The 16,580-nt window shown below is 40.7% G+C and overlaps 1 protein-coding gene across 2 annotated transcripts; it reads right to left on the bottom strand.

Moving 5' to 3' along the window:
* Positions 1-1,538: 1,538 nt before the first annotated feature.
* On the bottom strand, positions 1,539-15,230 carry apbb1 (amyloid beta (A4) precursor protein-binding, family B, member 1 (Fe65)). 2 transcript variants are annotated; one of them, XM_012854003.3, is made up of 15 exons: positions 15,081-15,229; positions 9,785-10,443; positions 8,831-9,036; positions 8,685-8,744; positions 8,074-8,153; positions 7,911-7,983; positions 7,388-7,534; positions 5,440-5,567; positions 4,975-4,980; positions 4,737-4,851; positions 4,566-4,650; positions 4,393-4,473; positions 4,184-4,299; positions 3,762-3,938; positions 1,539-1,694 (listed from the first exon to the last, which is right to left on the bottom strand). In XM_012854003.3, exons 2-15 carry the CDS (start codon positions 10,419-10,421, stop codon positions 1,539-1,541), a joined length of 2,067 nt encoding a protein of 688 aa, XP_012709457.2. In that variant the 5' UTR covers positions 10,422-10,443; positions 15,081-15,229. The 2 variants fall into 2 exon arrangements, with proteins under 2 accessions (XP_012709457.2, XP_021167088.2); XM_021311413.2 differs by lacking the exon at positions 4,975-4,980 and having other exon boundaries at positions 15,081-15,230.
* Positions 15,231-16,580: the final 1,350 nt, after the last annotated feature.

Below are 16,580 nucleotides of genomic sequence, written 5' to 3'. Positions count from 1 at the left end.
GATAAATTGACTTAAAGCAGATTTGTATTTTGCTCAGTTCAGTCAGTCTGAGGGCGTTGAGTTACAACCCAAAGAATGTGGCTAAATAACTCTCCGTAGAGATCAAAACTGCCAAAACACCTTACAAACGGCATCTTTAACATTAGAGATGAGCATCACTATTGTGCTACATACAGTACTGATCACTTACAACAGACACAAAGGTCAAATACAACTATTAGTGTAGTCTTTATAAAAACTAAATCTAAAGGAGTTAATGTATAAATTGTGTTCGGTAGTGTGTGGAAAGAATAATAAAAAAAAAAAAAACATTAACCAGAGAGGCCGGGGCCACACGCACACACGCAGAAAATAAGATATAAACCCAATTCAGGTTTGTCATTTACACATAAACTGTAAATACAGACACTGACCTGCTGAGATCTTCTGAGCGAAAGAAGTGAGCGGAGGTTTAACTCTCTAATGCTAGCTTAATGATAAACACTGACACCAACTAGTGACATGCCTATGTAAAATAAAAAAATAAAAAAAATAAAATAAAAATATCACTACATCAGCTCTAACCTCTTTTTTTGATACAGAAACACAAAAAAAAATATTTATAGGTTACACTGATGGCTCTTGGGCACTACACTGCTGCAGACAGCAGCAATCTAAGCTATGGAAACATGCAGCTCGTGGTGAGATTATACAGTACTATTCAGTCGTTTGTTGGTGGTAAACAGTTGTGAGGAAAAAACCCAGAGTTTGTATCTTTATTACTATTATCATCGTGAGATAATGATTTTCATCATGGCTCTGTTGTTCCATTACGCCTCGCATTCAATCTACAAAGAGCCGCTCGTTATAAAAAGCATCACATGGTTTTCATCTAATCACCAACGTCACACAGAAACATCTGGTTATTGCACACTAGCACTGAAATTGCAAATGTTCATGCAGAATGAAAGAGAACACACTACAATCCAATCAGCGGTTGTTCGCAATGTGATGGGAGGATGAAAGAATTCATTGGAAGACTAAATTACAGTGTTTGGGAGACTCATGACTACACTGCAGATGAGTTATGCACCCCTACATTGGTCGGGGACGGTCTGGGTTTGACGAATTCAGTGCGACGATCTTTAACGTGACCAGATGACGGCGTTCCGTTTGCTCGTAATGAAATGACGCTAACTGCGCGGTGGAAGGCATGGCGGGGCGTTTCAGTGCGGGAATTCTCGTGTCGGCAGGTAAAATATATTACATCCATGTCAAACATTCGTAACGTTGATTCGGTTAAAAAGCGCAGAAGCTGCAGACTCAAAGAAAGCAAGAAGACGGCGTTTGATGCGAGGGGGTTCATGTGTTTGTGTGACGTAAAGCAGGGTAGGAATCGTTCCCCCCCCCCGCAAACTACTTCACACGCTGGAGAGACTACGCACGAGAGACGGTCGCGAGGCGGAAATGTGATTATTAGAGGACAGGTGAGAGTGATAAAGGGCTGTTGTGATAGGACCTTGGTGTTTAATGGGACAGTGGACAATCCTTGCTCCAGCTCATGGGGACTGAGAACCTGACCTGTAGCTCTTAAAGGTGCCTAGCAGACTCTGCACCCCCTTCTTTACCCGTCGGGCCACAGAGTCAGCGGGAGGAGTGGGCAGGCAGGAGGCCAGGCCGGGTGGGCGAGCATCCAAACATTTCTGGTAGCGAAGCTGAAGAAAAGAAAAAAGAACAAAAAGCATTACTGATGTTAAATAATAAAAAAAACCTGATCAGTGAACGTAGTCAACAGCTACAACTTTGTAACTTTTAGGAGGGATTCTAGCCTTCCTGTCATCAGCGTTTGTTAATCATGCATATTAGAAGCAGAGATGAAATCATGTCATGTGTCAGAGACCTGTTGCTGGTGAACTGGGCTTTACTACGATTTTAAAACTAAATTATTACAGAATTCTCATTTAAGGTGTCTTTAGGCATATTTTATTTAATACCGTCACCGTTTAATACAGGTCACAAAACAGGTTTTAATGTATCTCTATCGATCAATCAATTCATGTAAAGAGTATACAAAGATATAGGTGAGAATCTCCAGGTTGACGTAATCCATGCTGGGATTTCTGTTAGATTCAGTTCCACTTTGTCTATTTTACAGACTTTCCAAGAAAAAACAAACATCGTTAATAGATAATTTTTAAAATATCAGTACTCACAAATATAATTATACTAGTCACATAACTAAAACAGTAGGGGAGTTTAGCAAAAGTCACACTTTTGTGATAGTTTGAGGTTAAAACTGGCTTTCATTCCGACTGTCTTTAAAGATTTTCAGCAGATAACAGGAAGCCTCGGCGCATCAAAGCTGACTGATATCTATACAGAAATGAGTGTAGATTTATGAAGTTTTTACTTGGCAAACAAAGCTTAAAATTCCCATACATTTATTGCTAAGAGCATTACAAGTTCACAGTAAAATTCCAGCTAAAGGAAAATGTTTTCTTCTGGCATCTTTAGAGTCTCTCATAGAATTTGAGTGACTGAAAATTTCACTCAAACATACATTTGTGACGACTTTGTTGTGGTTCTTTTAAGATTTGTCTTAAATCTCAGACCTCTAAACTGGTGCAACTACAACTAAAACTCTTTTGGTTTTGCCTTAAATGGTAAATGGACTGAACTTATATAGCTATTCCAGTCATACTGACCACTCAGAGCGCTGTACACTATAGCCACATTCACTCAATAACACTTATATTCATAGACCGATACACAGATCGGTAGACAACTTGGGGTTAAGTGCCTTGTGACAGAGGGAAGCTGGAATCGAGCCCACAATCTTCCAATTGCGAGACGATTACTGAGTAGTCGCCTTGTCTTTTCACTGAGAGGCTATGCACTTTGCTACAGGGGGTGGTAAAGCAGAGAAAATCAAAATGTCACCCAACACTGTGTAGTTTTTGAAATCGCTGGCATTGCCTTGAAAGCTGTGAAACACTGTAAGACTGTTCCCAGCAGTGTAAAGTAAACAGTTATTGTTCCGATGCATCATCTGAACCAGCCTGGCTGCAATTTGGAGGTGTGTGCTCTTCTGTAACCCCAGTCGGTCGAGGCAGATGACCGTTCATACTGAGCCCGGTTCTGCTGGAGGTTTTTCCTTCCCGTTAATCGGTGGTTTTTCTCTCCACTGTCGCTTCATGCTTGCTCAGTATGAGGGATTGCTGCAAAGCTATGGACAATGCAGACGACTCTCACTGTGGCTCTACGCTTCTCCAGGAGTGAATGCTGCTTGTCGGGACTTTGAAGCAATCAACTGGTTCCCTTATATAGGACATGTTTGATCAATCTGTATAATATGATTGAATTTGACTTTGTAAAGTGCCTCGAGATGACATGTTTCATGAATTGGCGCTATATAAATAAAATTTTATTGAATTGAATTGTGCTCTACTCTCAACTCGAAGTGCAAGTCCTAGGTAGGAATGCAGCACTTAACACTTCTTATACGCATAAAATCATACAACTTTCCAAAGCCAAAAAAGCCACAAGAACTTGTTTCCTACGGACTCTTTCCCTCGCCGTTAGTTGACACTCTGGGGATGATGCCTCTGTATATGAGCCGGCACATTGGAATGGTTCAAACACCTGTTTTACAGTGCTACCCGTTTTATCGCCTACTTTCTTTCTGCCGGGCTGAACTAAACGGCACGTGCAGAGATCCGACTGGTTCTGAACCGCTCCGTCACAAGTAGGTTCATCATCGCATTCCTGCCCCTCTGACTCACCATGCAGGCGGCCTGCACGGCCTCGCTCAGACTGGCAGCGTTGGGTTCACACCAAAACATGTGGCAGGTGAACTCCTGGGGACCTTCGGCCATGATGAAAGCAAAGGTGTGGACGTCCTTCCCCACGCCCATGAAAGACAGGAAACGCACCCTGCACTCTGACAGGACCTCATCGTCCTGAAAGACACGCACATCAACAGAACAAAATTAAAGTTAAATCATTTATTAAATGATATCAATAACTAATGGCCAGGTATGTAAGAGGTAAGAGGACCACTGAGTCCAATGGGTTCAGGTTTTTAATTTAAAATACTGAAATTGCTCTAGTGATGAAACTTTCTAGCCAAGCAAAGATCAGTAAAATTGAAACATTTTGCTGACAAATAAAAAAATAAATAAATATTAGATGTTGAATTTTCTACCTGTTTTGAAAGTATAGTAAGGGTGGCTGGTGCAACGTTAACAGAAACAGGAGTCCAGTCGTTCTTATCCCTGCCAGTCATTGCAAACTCTAATGCTTCGTTCAGTGTCTCCATTCCTGTCATAAAATGTGCAAAAACAAAGTCAGAATTAGCCAATAACTATGAACAATTGTTTTAATAACGTGGATGAAATATCACATTTTGCTTACCGACTGGTCTGGCCACCGGTATACAGCCAAGATAATAAACATGGAAGCGCTGGAAGAGCTCATTTTTTGGAGCAGGAAACTCTGCCAAGGAGGTAAAAGAAATCTTACATTACACGGTTCACTGCTTCATTAACACAAGAAATGTTCAAACCTCTGGAGGTTTCCGGCTTTACCTTCAACAGGGATGCCAAAGGGTTTACTGGGGTCAGAGTTGAGTCTGCTCACGCCTGGCTTATTTGCCTTTCTCTCCATCATGATCTAAAGCAAAAAAATTATGTGACTGTATATTAATTTCAAGGAAAAAATGTTAATATCCTACAATCAAGTCAGTATTAAAGGCTGACCTTTGAACACATCTCATGCAGGCTGGTGGCGATGTTCTTGGCAGGCGAGTCGCAGCGGAAAACGTGACACTTCAACACTTGGGTGAGGTTGTCTCGAGCCACGTAAGCAAAATCCCTGCAAATGAATCAAACGGTTCTCCTTTTGAGATTTAATTTGACTAAAACATATCCACTCACACGGCCGTAAAATATCTACGACACATATTCAAATTTCCGAATAGTAATTATTAATGTATACCTCTCCCTGAAAATGATGGAAAAAGCAGCATGAAAGAAAGAAATAAAAAATAAAACAGCCGTTAGAAGTCAGACAGACAGGTGGCGAACAGGATTAGTGGAATATTTTGGTTGCAGTTATACAAAGAATCCAGCAGAGGGCAGCAACAGCTAGCAGATTCCATACACACTTGCCTTTTTTGATGAATACCAAAATGGAGACTAAGCAACAGAATTCAATATAACAGATATATAACAGAATATAAGAAACTGAGAATGCGCCATCCACAAACACTGGTTTAAACTGAGCACTTACGGAAAGTTAAATGTGAACTGAAAATATTTTCAACTGTATTAATCTTGTGTTTTGAATTTGAAAAATTTAAAAAGTTACAGAAGTCCATTAAATCTAACACAAAACATGAAACATTTCTGCGATAAACCTTTTTAAAGCCACCTCAGTATGGGGTACATGAGTGAGTCTGACCTTCCGTTGTCTCTGCCGACGCCCCACACACGGATACTGCCAATCGGCTGAGAATGAAGCAGAGTCTGACCCAGTGGGTCGATCAAGTTCATCGTGTCATTCTCCAGGACCATGAGCATGTCCTTACCCTGCAAGGGGACACAGACACTTGGGTGTGAGCAACAAGACCACATTATACTGATGTGGAGTCATTTCTAGCAAATATAAAATGCTAAATAGCATAACTGGCCTGGTATATTATGAGCCATTTTAGTTAAACTCCAAAATGAACATTAGCAGAGCAAACATTTTTGTTAAAAGATCTTCCCTTATAGAGCTTTGTAAAGCAGTCATAATCTTTACAGACAGCTCCAAGAAATTACAATATAGTGAAAAAGTTTCACATTTTTCCAGACTCACTTCAGAAAGTGAAACTTATATCGATGCATTCCACGCATAGTGAAATACTTTTAATTTTGATGATTATGGCTTGCTGACAATGAAAATTCACAATTCAGTGTAAGCTAGAACATTGTGAAAAAGTTAAAGACTATTCATAGAAAGTTAACGGTAGGGGAAATATAAGAAAAGATGCAACAATAGAGAGGCTTGTGAAACTAAAAGTATTTGGGGGAGCTCCAGAACGCTGTTGAATTCCTCATGTCAAGCGACTCCTGGACCAGAGACGACATCAGAAGCATCTTCCCTGGGCTGAGGAGAAAACAGCTGGACTGTCGGCCTGTGGTTCTGGAGGAAGAGTGGAGAGGAGCAGAATCCACGTAGCTAGAAGTCCAGCGTGAAGTCACCAGTCAGTGATGGTCTAATGTCATCTGCTGGTGTTGGTCCGGTTTTCTCAAGTCCACGGTCAACGCAGCCGTCTATCGTGAGGTTTTAGAATACTTCAAGCCTCCTTCCACTTAATAGCTTTATGGAGATGCTGATTTAATTTTTCATCGGGACTTGGACTTGCTCACACTGCCAAAGGTGCCAAAAGCTGGTTCAATAGCCACAACGTCGCTGCGCTTGATTGGGCAGCAAACTGGCCTGACCTGAACCCCACAGAGACTCTAAGGGCTGTTGTCAAAGACAAAGATTAGAGACGTCAGACCCGACAATGCAGATGAGCCGAAGGCCGGCAGAAAAGCGATCTGGACTTCCATTACATCTCAGCAGAACCACAGGCTGATGGCCTCCACACCACGCCGCATCGATGCAGTAATTCCTGCAAAAGGAGCCCCAACCGAGTAGCGCGTAGAAACAAGTATGCTTCTCAGACGTCTGACATTTCTGTTTCAAATATTGTTTTTTATGGATCTTATGCTAATTTAGTGAGACACTGAATTTTAGGGCTGGGTATCATCTAGGATTAGCCGATTCGATACGATTTTCGATACATAGCTCACGATACAATACGATTCTCAATATAGCTCACCTTGATTTGATTTGACTCCAATATCGATATTTATTACTTTCAAATGCTCAAAGTCATTCAATCAACAAAACCAGCCAAATATTATATTTATGTTCAATTTATTGAACACTGATATATTAACAGGAAAACAAAGTGCATTTGGTTCAATGCATTTAATGTCTCACAGAAACCAAAAACATGCCCAAACGTCTGATTTTAGGGATGAAGGTTAGGCTGCAATAGCGCCCCCTAGGTGTTGGGAGGTATATCGATATTGAAAGCCAGAATATCGGTTTTAAATCATTTTTAAAAAAATCGATATTAATCTTTGTATTGATTTTTATGCACAGCTCTACTGAATTTGGGGTTTTCATTACCTGTAAAGCCAAAAACATCAAAAATACAAGAAATGAAGCCATAAAATATTTCACCCTATTTCTAATTAATCTTTATTAAAAGTCCCACTTTCTGAGATGAGACTGAACGTATTCCAGATATCTTAATTTTGTTCCGCTGTGCTTGTGGAAGTGTAAGAAAATGACAGCCGCGTCCCCTCACCTCTCCCCAGATCCCAGCGGTGTCATGGAGGTTGTGTTTGTGATAAGAAAGCTGCCGGATGCAGTTGTTGACGGCCACGCTGCTCTTGCCGGGTGCCAGGTCCTCCTCGGACATCTCCACCCAGCCCAGAGAACGCACCGCAAAACACTGAAACAAAGCAACAGATCGCTGAAGAGAAGACAGGACAGCGTGTCGAACCGTTTTCTTCTGTAAACCTGCGTTTGTGCCGCCGAGAAAAAAAATAAATAAAAATCTTCCTCTGCATACAGTCATCAACAAAATATCTAAAACCCACTTTTTAACCTTTATGAACACAAAGCAAGTCCTGTCGCCTTTTTAACCACTTACAAGTACATCATTTGTGACATTACTCCTGAGAGTTTTAAACCATTTTCAGAAAAAGCATTAATCGCTAGTTAATGCAAGAAATTATACAGCTGATTAAAGGAAACGGGTTCCTTTAATCAAGTGTAAGATCCTTCTCTTATCATAGTGGAGACCATCAAAAGGATTAATTAGTTACCTTAGTCTCTAAATCTAAATCTGTACACCGTGGAGCATTCTTCTCTTCTTCCTCTGATTGGGAGCAGTTGTAGCTACAAACACAAGAGCAATGAAAGAAGGTTAAAAACTGCAGCATAGAGACGGTAAGCTGATATATTAACGTCCTAAATGCTGCCGCATACTTTAAGTTGATAGATGCATAGCGTAAAGTTGCTCCCTCGAACTCCTTCAGACTCTGATCGGGCGCGGCTTCTCCCTCCTCCTGAGAAACAAAACAGCAGAGTTTATTCGATAAGTCTTTAAGTAAATGTACGTCGATTAAAAACTTGCCGCAACGCTTAGGACAGTAAAAAGACCAACGGAGCCGTTTCTAACCAATAATCTCGCTCTATTTCCAGTTTTCTGGGGGGATTATGCTTAGGAGCAGATGGCTGCTGAATTGAATAGCACTTGTTTGCAGTGATGTGGAACGCTAAATAACGTAATGAGGCTAAAATCACAGAACTGCTTACCGCAGCAACGAAAAGAGGAAATTATTAAAACAGGTTCTGCTGGGAGGCCCAGTTTAGTTCACCAAACCACAGCCATAAACATAAATGATGCCATTTCCCCCTGTAATAAAGCAGCTAATATGCTCAGGGGTACCAAGCCGATTTGAAAAAGCCGACTTACATTATCTGCAAACAACGTGTTTCTAATATACTGCATACCACCTAGATACTGACCACGCTCTCAGAACGCAGAGAACGTCACATTTACAAGCTGAATGACAGCAAATCTAGCTTTTATGTACCTTCCACAGTTCCCCTTCATCTCCGCCATCATCCGTGCTGGAAAGCTGAGCCCAAGTTTCCTGGAAGACGGAACGTTCATCCCGTTAAACGTACAATCGCGTTTCCACGTCCGTAATCACCCAGCCGACTGTTCAGGGCGCCTCACCTCAGGTTCCTCACAGGGCGTGGTCTCCAGAGACATGGTCGAGGACATCATGGAGTCGCCCACTTTACCCAGGGGCGAAGGGGGCTCCCACTGGGTGGTGCCTGTGGGGATGTGCCAGTAATACGTGCCTGACGTGTCGCGCACCCTCATCCACCCGGAGGGCAGGTCCGTGTCCGTCTCGAAGGCGCTGGAGTCCCAGAAAGACTCTAAAAACACACATGAAGACGAGACGAAAATACTAATGTGGGAAAAACAAAAATCAAGAAACGGAAAGAGAAAACTTAAAATACGATTGTAGCCACAGTCTATAATTAGAGATGTGTGGGAGCATACAGTAGCTAGGTGCCCATGTTTAAGAGTCTTTTGTGACGGAGGAGGAAAGAAAAAGCACTGATGAAGGCTCAGAACATTTAACTTAAAGGAACCCATTACAATCTTCCAACACAGTGGCATATTGACTGGGCTAGAGAAAAGAACCGCAACCTGATCAAATAAAATAAAATCCATTGAACTGTTCCTGTTAAAACCAGCTGCCAGTACCAGTTAAATCATGAAAGAAGCTGGTTTAAATGAGAAGCGTTTAGCTGACAGAAGCCAATAAATAAGACATAATGAATGCCATAATGTCTGATGCCATGGTATATGAATCTCTGCAGTGGGACATAGGTGGGAGTTTATAAGCTCTTTCCTCATCGAGTGCCAAAAACAAACATTTTAAACATTAACCCAACTGCGGGGGCTTTGATATATATGATGTTAATTATTTGATGTAGATTAATGTATGAGGTTTTTCATGGAGTTGAAATTGGGTCCCTGGACCTTTTAACCTCGATGCCCAGTTTGTAAAAAAAAAAAAAAAAAAGAAAAAGTCGCCTGCTGGTAATGGCGCTTTAGATTCACCAATAATTTTTGTGCAGTAACAATAGTGGATCAACTTCATGTGCTTTAGATTACCTCTGTTCCCATTCGGAGAATTGTCTGAGTTGTCCTGAGACATTGAAGGCCAGCTGGCCTCTTCATCACTCGGGGTCCCGTTCATGTTGGAGAAGAGGAGGCAAGCATTTCTCCCCACAACACTGCCTTCTCTATTAGACTCCACGTTAGTTTGCTCTGCAGGTTCCTCTCCTGTGCCACCATCTGAAGTCTCCTCGGGCGCCTCGGAGATGTTATCTTTCTCTTTGTCATCCTCCTCCCTCTCTTTATCCTTCTCTTCTTCGGACTCCAGAGTGTCGATAAGTAGTGGCTCATTAAGGATGTTCTTGGACTCCTCCTGACTGAGGCCGGGCGTCATTGCTATTTTGGGCGACTTTGTCTGCTCCTCGTTTCCCTGTTGCTCTTCCTGAGTGATGTTCTGAAGAGGAAAGTCTTCCTTGTTACCATTCTGGTTGATATTGCAGTTGTGGTCCTGATCCTGTTGGTTCTCAGCTACTTTGCGGAGCTGGTTTTGGCCTTCTTTAACCCGCTTGGCATTGTTGCCGATGGTCTCCTGGTCACACCAGTGGCTGCCTTCGTTCAGCTTGTTTTTCAGCTCTTCGTCTTGCTTTTGTTTATTTACAACGTAAGATACATCTTCATCATCGTGACCACCCATGGTGGCTTCCCTTCCGAATGGTCTGATGGAAACAGAAGTGGAGATTTATTAGTTACAAAAACAATGTTACCATGGCTTCAAATCAGTAGAAAATATCAGGGCTGGACAATAATTCAATAACAATATATATCGATTGATAGTCGTATATCGATTATAAAAAGTTAAATAGAGTAACAGTTTTCCTTCCTTTTGCATTCCAGCCTATCATGTAGGTTAATATTACAGTCATCACATCCTCCCAACCAATCACAAATGCAGACCCAGGAATACTCCGTCACCAAGCTCCGCCCCTTCAAAGAGTTCAGAGAGCAGGCATTCTTTTTTCTTCTTTAAAAACTTGCAGTTTTGGTAAGAAGTTGGTTGAATAAAGGGTTGAGTTTGAATTTGGTGATTGTGTGTTTTGTTGTATATAAAAATAGGTTGCTAGGCAACAGCATAAAATGGCCGTGGCTGCACTTAAAATATGTTTTTTGAATTTGTTGATAATTATCGGTATTGATCAATATGATTTCTATTTTATCAAAATGCTTGTTTTATATGTTGTCCAGCCATAAAATGTAAAATTATGTAAAATTTAAACTTAATTTCAACAAAATGTGCAAACTTTTAAGGGAACAAACATGACACTATGTAATGTACAAAGCGCATTAAATTAAAATTATGTCAGAATTATGTGAGCCTCCAGATATATCTTAACTACAGGGACAATGCTTGTGTCCCGGAGGTTCTGGGTTCAACTCCCACAGACTGGCACTATGGGTCCCTGAGCAAGACCCTAACCCCAGACTGCTCCCAGGGCGCTGCACCGTGGCAGCCAACTGCTCCCCAAGGGCATGGGTTAAATGCAGAGAACAAATTTCATTGGAATGCATGTTGCAATAACAAGATGATGATTATTATTATTAAAAAAAACTGGATCAGCAGCGGTTTAAGACTAAAAGATGCAAACATATGGAATTTGTATTAATGTACTGATGCTAGCTATGCTGTTTGCTAAAGTGCTAAAGACTGCAAAAACGCAACCTTCTAAATTAAGAATTTAATTTCCATTACAGTACAATCCTGAATTCATTAAGTATGGCTTTGTTAATGGAGGTAACGACGCAGAGCACAATGTGTGGAGTGTGGACCGATGCTATTGAACAGAGCACTGAAGCCTTCAAAATTAAGGCGCCATCTAGAAACCAAACAGCTAATGCTCGTGGGTAAACCGGTAGATTTTTCCAAGAGAAATTAATATGGGCTCCAACTGCAGAAAAGGTTGATCAGTCACTAACTTGTAACTCAGTCTGTTGAAAGCCTGACATGAACCTTTAATTTTACTTTGGTCGCAGTTTGATCTCTTCCCCCATATTTCTTGGCCTGTTCGTAATCTGATTGTATGCGCAGGTTTATACACACTTGATAAATAAATGTTGTTGTGATCGTCAAATCACGTCATTTTGTTTGACAAGGTATTAGCTTGTGTTACTTTTGTGTTGATTTGATTTAGATATTTAATATAGATCAGCGAAAAGTGCGACCAATTTGGTAAACTATTGGATTGTTGTTATGCCATCTGGGCCCTGACCAAATTGGACAGGAAAAGATGGGCCCTGAGGTCAAAAAGGTTAAGAAACGCTGCTGTAGCTAACAGATGCTGTAGCCAGTTTTTCTCAGGGCAACACTACAGACTAGGATTGTCGAGATACAAAAAAAATCAAAAACGATACTAAGAAAAATACTCAATACAATTTTTGATACTGGAAAGATTTTGATACTACAAACATTACAAACTAACTATCTTAATACGTAGGGGACAATTTTCCCCTCATTTACAGTGTCAGACAATGTAACACTCAGTATTAAGTGTTGATATAATTTATGGAAGTGTGCAACTATGATTCAGTCAAATTATATTTATGTTATTAGAATTGCTTATCTTTAGTGTGCCATTTGCCTGTCAATTTGCCGTTGATGCCAAGATGTTTTACAACTGAGGGACAAATAAAGAATCATTCTATACTAAAGTAAATTGTGTTTCAAAACAAATATGGATCTGGCACATAAAAAAAATAAAATACTTTTTACAGTCTGGACATGGTCTGCACCCTGCAAATGTATCACACAGCAGCCCTGTAATGTGCCATTTTTGCATTATATTTTCTTTAGAGATCCACTACATCGGCATATTACCGTTTTCTTCTGCTTTAATTGTCAACTTCAGTCAGGCTCCACCATAACCTGTGATCTCATTAGCTACATTAGTCTATAACAGTGTAACAACTAAATGGAGGAGATACACTGGTTGGTTTTGTTACTTCACTATTTAGCAGCCAACTCAGCCATCAACTGATTATAGTTTTCCTGCGCTTCTTCGTAACGCAGTAGATCGGACCAAAAGCGGGGACAGGGGAGCTCAGATCAACAGAACACCGCCACTGGGCTGGTCGTGTAGCAAACATTTAATCAGACAGTTAGCTTAAGTCATGCGGGAGGTTTACTCCTTCACTGTTGCAGATACAGGAGCTTTACTGACCTTTCTAAGTAGCTCACAAACATCTGTGTCACACCGTTAGCTTGTGGCATCATTCAGTGAAAGTTTGTCCCCACAATGCATTTGTCATGAGGATAAAGAGGTTCTCATGTGTTTTTTCTGCTGTACTCGACATGTTAACAGAGTTTAGACTTCCAGCTGCAGAGATGATCGGCTGCAGGGAGGGGAGTGACTGAAAATGTGTGTTAATGCGACGCTGTGCCCGGAAGAAGTGTGACAATAACGGCAAACGTGAAAGGATCAGTTAAGTTATTAATTTTGGCAAACAATTTGGAACTTTGAAAGATGTTTTTTTTTTAATTATCAATTATAATGACATATTGATTATTTACTACAGACACACTGAAGGTTTGTGATCCATCAGTGCACCACCACAGTTTCAGAAACAGCTAACCTCACCCACATCAAGGGAAAACTATTTAGAGCAGGGAAACAAAACAGATACAAGCAGAGCCAATTAGAGATTAGACAGCTGAATGGTACCAGACATTGGGGAAATAAATATACACAGGCCACTTCCTCATATCAAACATAAAAATGTTTGGCAGAGAACAAGTTTGTCAGTCTGGCTATTTTCACAAGACTGGCATCCTGTAGTCCAATGCTAAAGTAAAGTAGCCCAATGCTTGGCCTGCCCTCAAAGACCTCAAGGTAGAACAACTGAAGGTCTGACCTGAGGTTATATAACGAGAGGCCAACAAAACAAAACAAAAACACACACACACACACACACACACACACACACACAAATAAATATAACTGCAATAAACTCATCTGGAAACCTTTGGTTTATGATGCATTAAAAGGGAAAATAAAAACATTTACAGGCAACAGATTATGAGGAGGTGGTCAGTCGGTCTAATATACTTTTCACCTTGTTACAATTCAACTGATTGGTACAGCTGCACTATTAATTGGTAATAAACAAGTTAAGAGGGCAAACATATTCCATGGCATGAAATGTTGGATGCATTTCTTACAGCGATCACCTGTGAAACAGCTCAGAGTGCTGATGCTTTTAAAACATACCTGATCTTAAGTAATTCTTACTTTTCTTCCATACAAATTTCATTTATATCTTTTTTTTTAAATGCATGTTTTTCCTGTGTTTATTTCTCTTGTATTTTTATTTTGATCTAGGTGCATTTAAAATTTATCTTTTTAACTATCTATACCAATAATCTAGATTTTGGCATAAGTAAAATGCAATTTCTTGTGGATTTAAATATATATATATATATATATATATATATATATATATATATATATATATATATATATATATATATCTTTTGGAAATCCAAAACATTAAAGTTGTTTTGTTAGCTTTATTTCTATAATGTGTCCGCAGTTCTGTTCAATAGCTATCCATTTGCTTCGGTCATATTTTTTTGGATGCGACTGGTGTTTGCATATTTGTCCCTTCGTTTTAACTTTCACAAAGCACACTGTTTTACATTTGAACGTATGAAACGTGCTTTATCCATAAAAAGTCACTGATCTACTCTTATCAGCAATCCCCAAATGCTCCATGTGTACTGAGAAACATTAAAGGATAACTAATTGGAAAAAACAATAAAGGTTACACCACAGTAGAGCCCATGGATCGCTCTCGATAATAAAATGTATGTTGTTGCAATTCCTAAGTATGAATCCTGCCGCAATCACAGCCAACTAGTAACGTGTCAATTTTTAGTTTGAAGTCTGTGTCGCGTTGGTACGTCAGGGGCTGGCGCGGCGACAGGCTCCCTTCGCTGTTGCACTAGCTAGTCCAATAACAAACGTACTTCAGCACTTTCACCTTGCATTTGTCAACACGACCCCTTGCAGTTTAGATAACACGACCCAAAACAGACAAGCGACAATCCACGAGCACACTTTTAGATTTGGTCTAAACACCTTGAATGTTAAATTTAAGCTAAATCGGTGCTTTTCCGATGCCATCGGCCCAGCTGCAACTAACGGGCATCATCCGCCATCATAGCCATCTTCCTTGCTAGGCTAATGTTAGCTTCTCACTTAGCTAGCTAGCTGGCTGGCTGGCTAACGTTTGCAGAAACGAGCTCCGAAACGGCGGCGGTGGGACTCGTTTGTCAAAACTGGTGTTGAAAAGGTCGACTTACCAACTCCGCCAAACCCTCCTGCTGTTGCAATGTGACAAGCTGTGCGAGTTAGCTACATATTTCCACGGGTCGTGATGGCTCGCTCGCTTTCTGGGTGTTCTCAGTCAGGGATCGGCTAGTGATGGAGGACGAACCTGCGTCACGGATTAGTCACGTCCCGAGCCCACTGCCGCCCCTCGGGTCCACACCGAGCAGGAGGGGAGCTCAGGAACACGCCGAGCCGCTTTTGGACATGACATCCGCTGCTGCGGTTCTCTTTAAGTCCGATAAGACTGAAAGCTGCCGCCATACAGAATTATCCTGGAAAACATTATCATTGGAAACATCCTTCATTTACAGCACACGGATGGGGGGAAACAGAAATGCATCTATAAGTGTAGAAATTAAAAAGTATGGAACACTGAAGTAAATTCAGGGATTGGAAAGTATAGATTTGAACAATGTTCAACAGTTTCTAGTTGGACACAAAGTAACTAATAAATGAAAAGGAAATTTTTATATAGTTTTTAACGAAAAATAATCTAAAAGTGTGGCGTGCATATCTGTTCAGCTCCCTTCACTCAGATACCCCTAAATAAAAATTTTGTGCAACCAATTGTCATCAGAGGTATCTCAATAAAGAAATACAGTCCAGTTGTTGCTGTTCTGTAAAGATATATCCATCCATCCATTTTCCTACATGCATATCCCTGTTGAGGTCGTTGATGGGCGACAGGCAGGGTTCACCATGGACAGGTCGCCAGTCTGTCGCAGGGCAACACAGAGACAAACAGAACACATGTTGTGCAACTTATTGTCATCAGAGGTATCTCAATAAAGAAATAGAGTCCAGTTTTTGCTGTTCTGTAAAGAAATAGTGCAAATAATATTGGGGTTTTCATTTATTCCGTGGCTTGTCTAAAAGTAGTCTCTTCCTTCCTTTCAGACTGTTTTTTCCTGTCAGATTGTATGATTAAAGTTTGACTTTAAACAGCAGTCTTCAGCTAGTAACCACTGATCATATTCCCATCATGCTCTGGGAGTACGATGGACTCAGATCTAATCTTCAAATGCATCTAAAGACAATTGCAAAGTCGGCCTTCTATCACTTTAAGAACATTTCCTGGATTAAGGGACTAAGGCCTCAGTCAGATCTGAGGAAAACTAATCCATGCATTTATATTTTGTAGAACTGATTACTGCAACGCTGTCTTCACAGGTCTGCGAAAACGTCGATCAGACAGCTGCAGCTGATCCAAAACTCTGCTGCCCGGGTCCTCACTAAGACTAAGAAAGTAGAGAACATCACCCCAGTTCTAAAGTCCTTACACTGGCTCCCTGTATCTCAGAGAATAGACTTCAGAGAATACTTATTTTAGTCTATAAATCACTGAATGGCTTAGCACCTAAATACATCACAGACTTGTTATCAGTGTTATCTTTGTGTCTGTCTTAACTCCTTTTCTTTTAATTATGCCTCTTACCCTCCTCTCATGTTTGGCATCAGTTTGTATAATACCT

The sequence above is a fragment of the Fundulus heteroclitus genome, chromosome 18 (assembly GCF_011125445.2).
Source record: "Fundulus heteroclitus isolate FHET01 chromosome 18, MU-UCD_Fhet_4.1, whole genome shotgun sequence".
Taxonomy (NCBI): domain Eukaryota; kingdom Metazoa; phylum Chordata; class Actinopteri; order Cyprinodontiformes; family Fundulidae; genus Fundulus; species Fundulus heteroclitus.
Note: the sequence above shows the minus strand (reverse complement) of the source record. Positions and strands in the feature narration are given on the sequence as shown.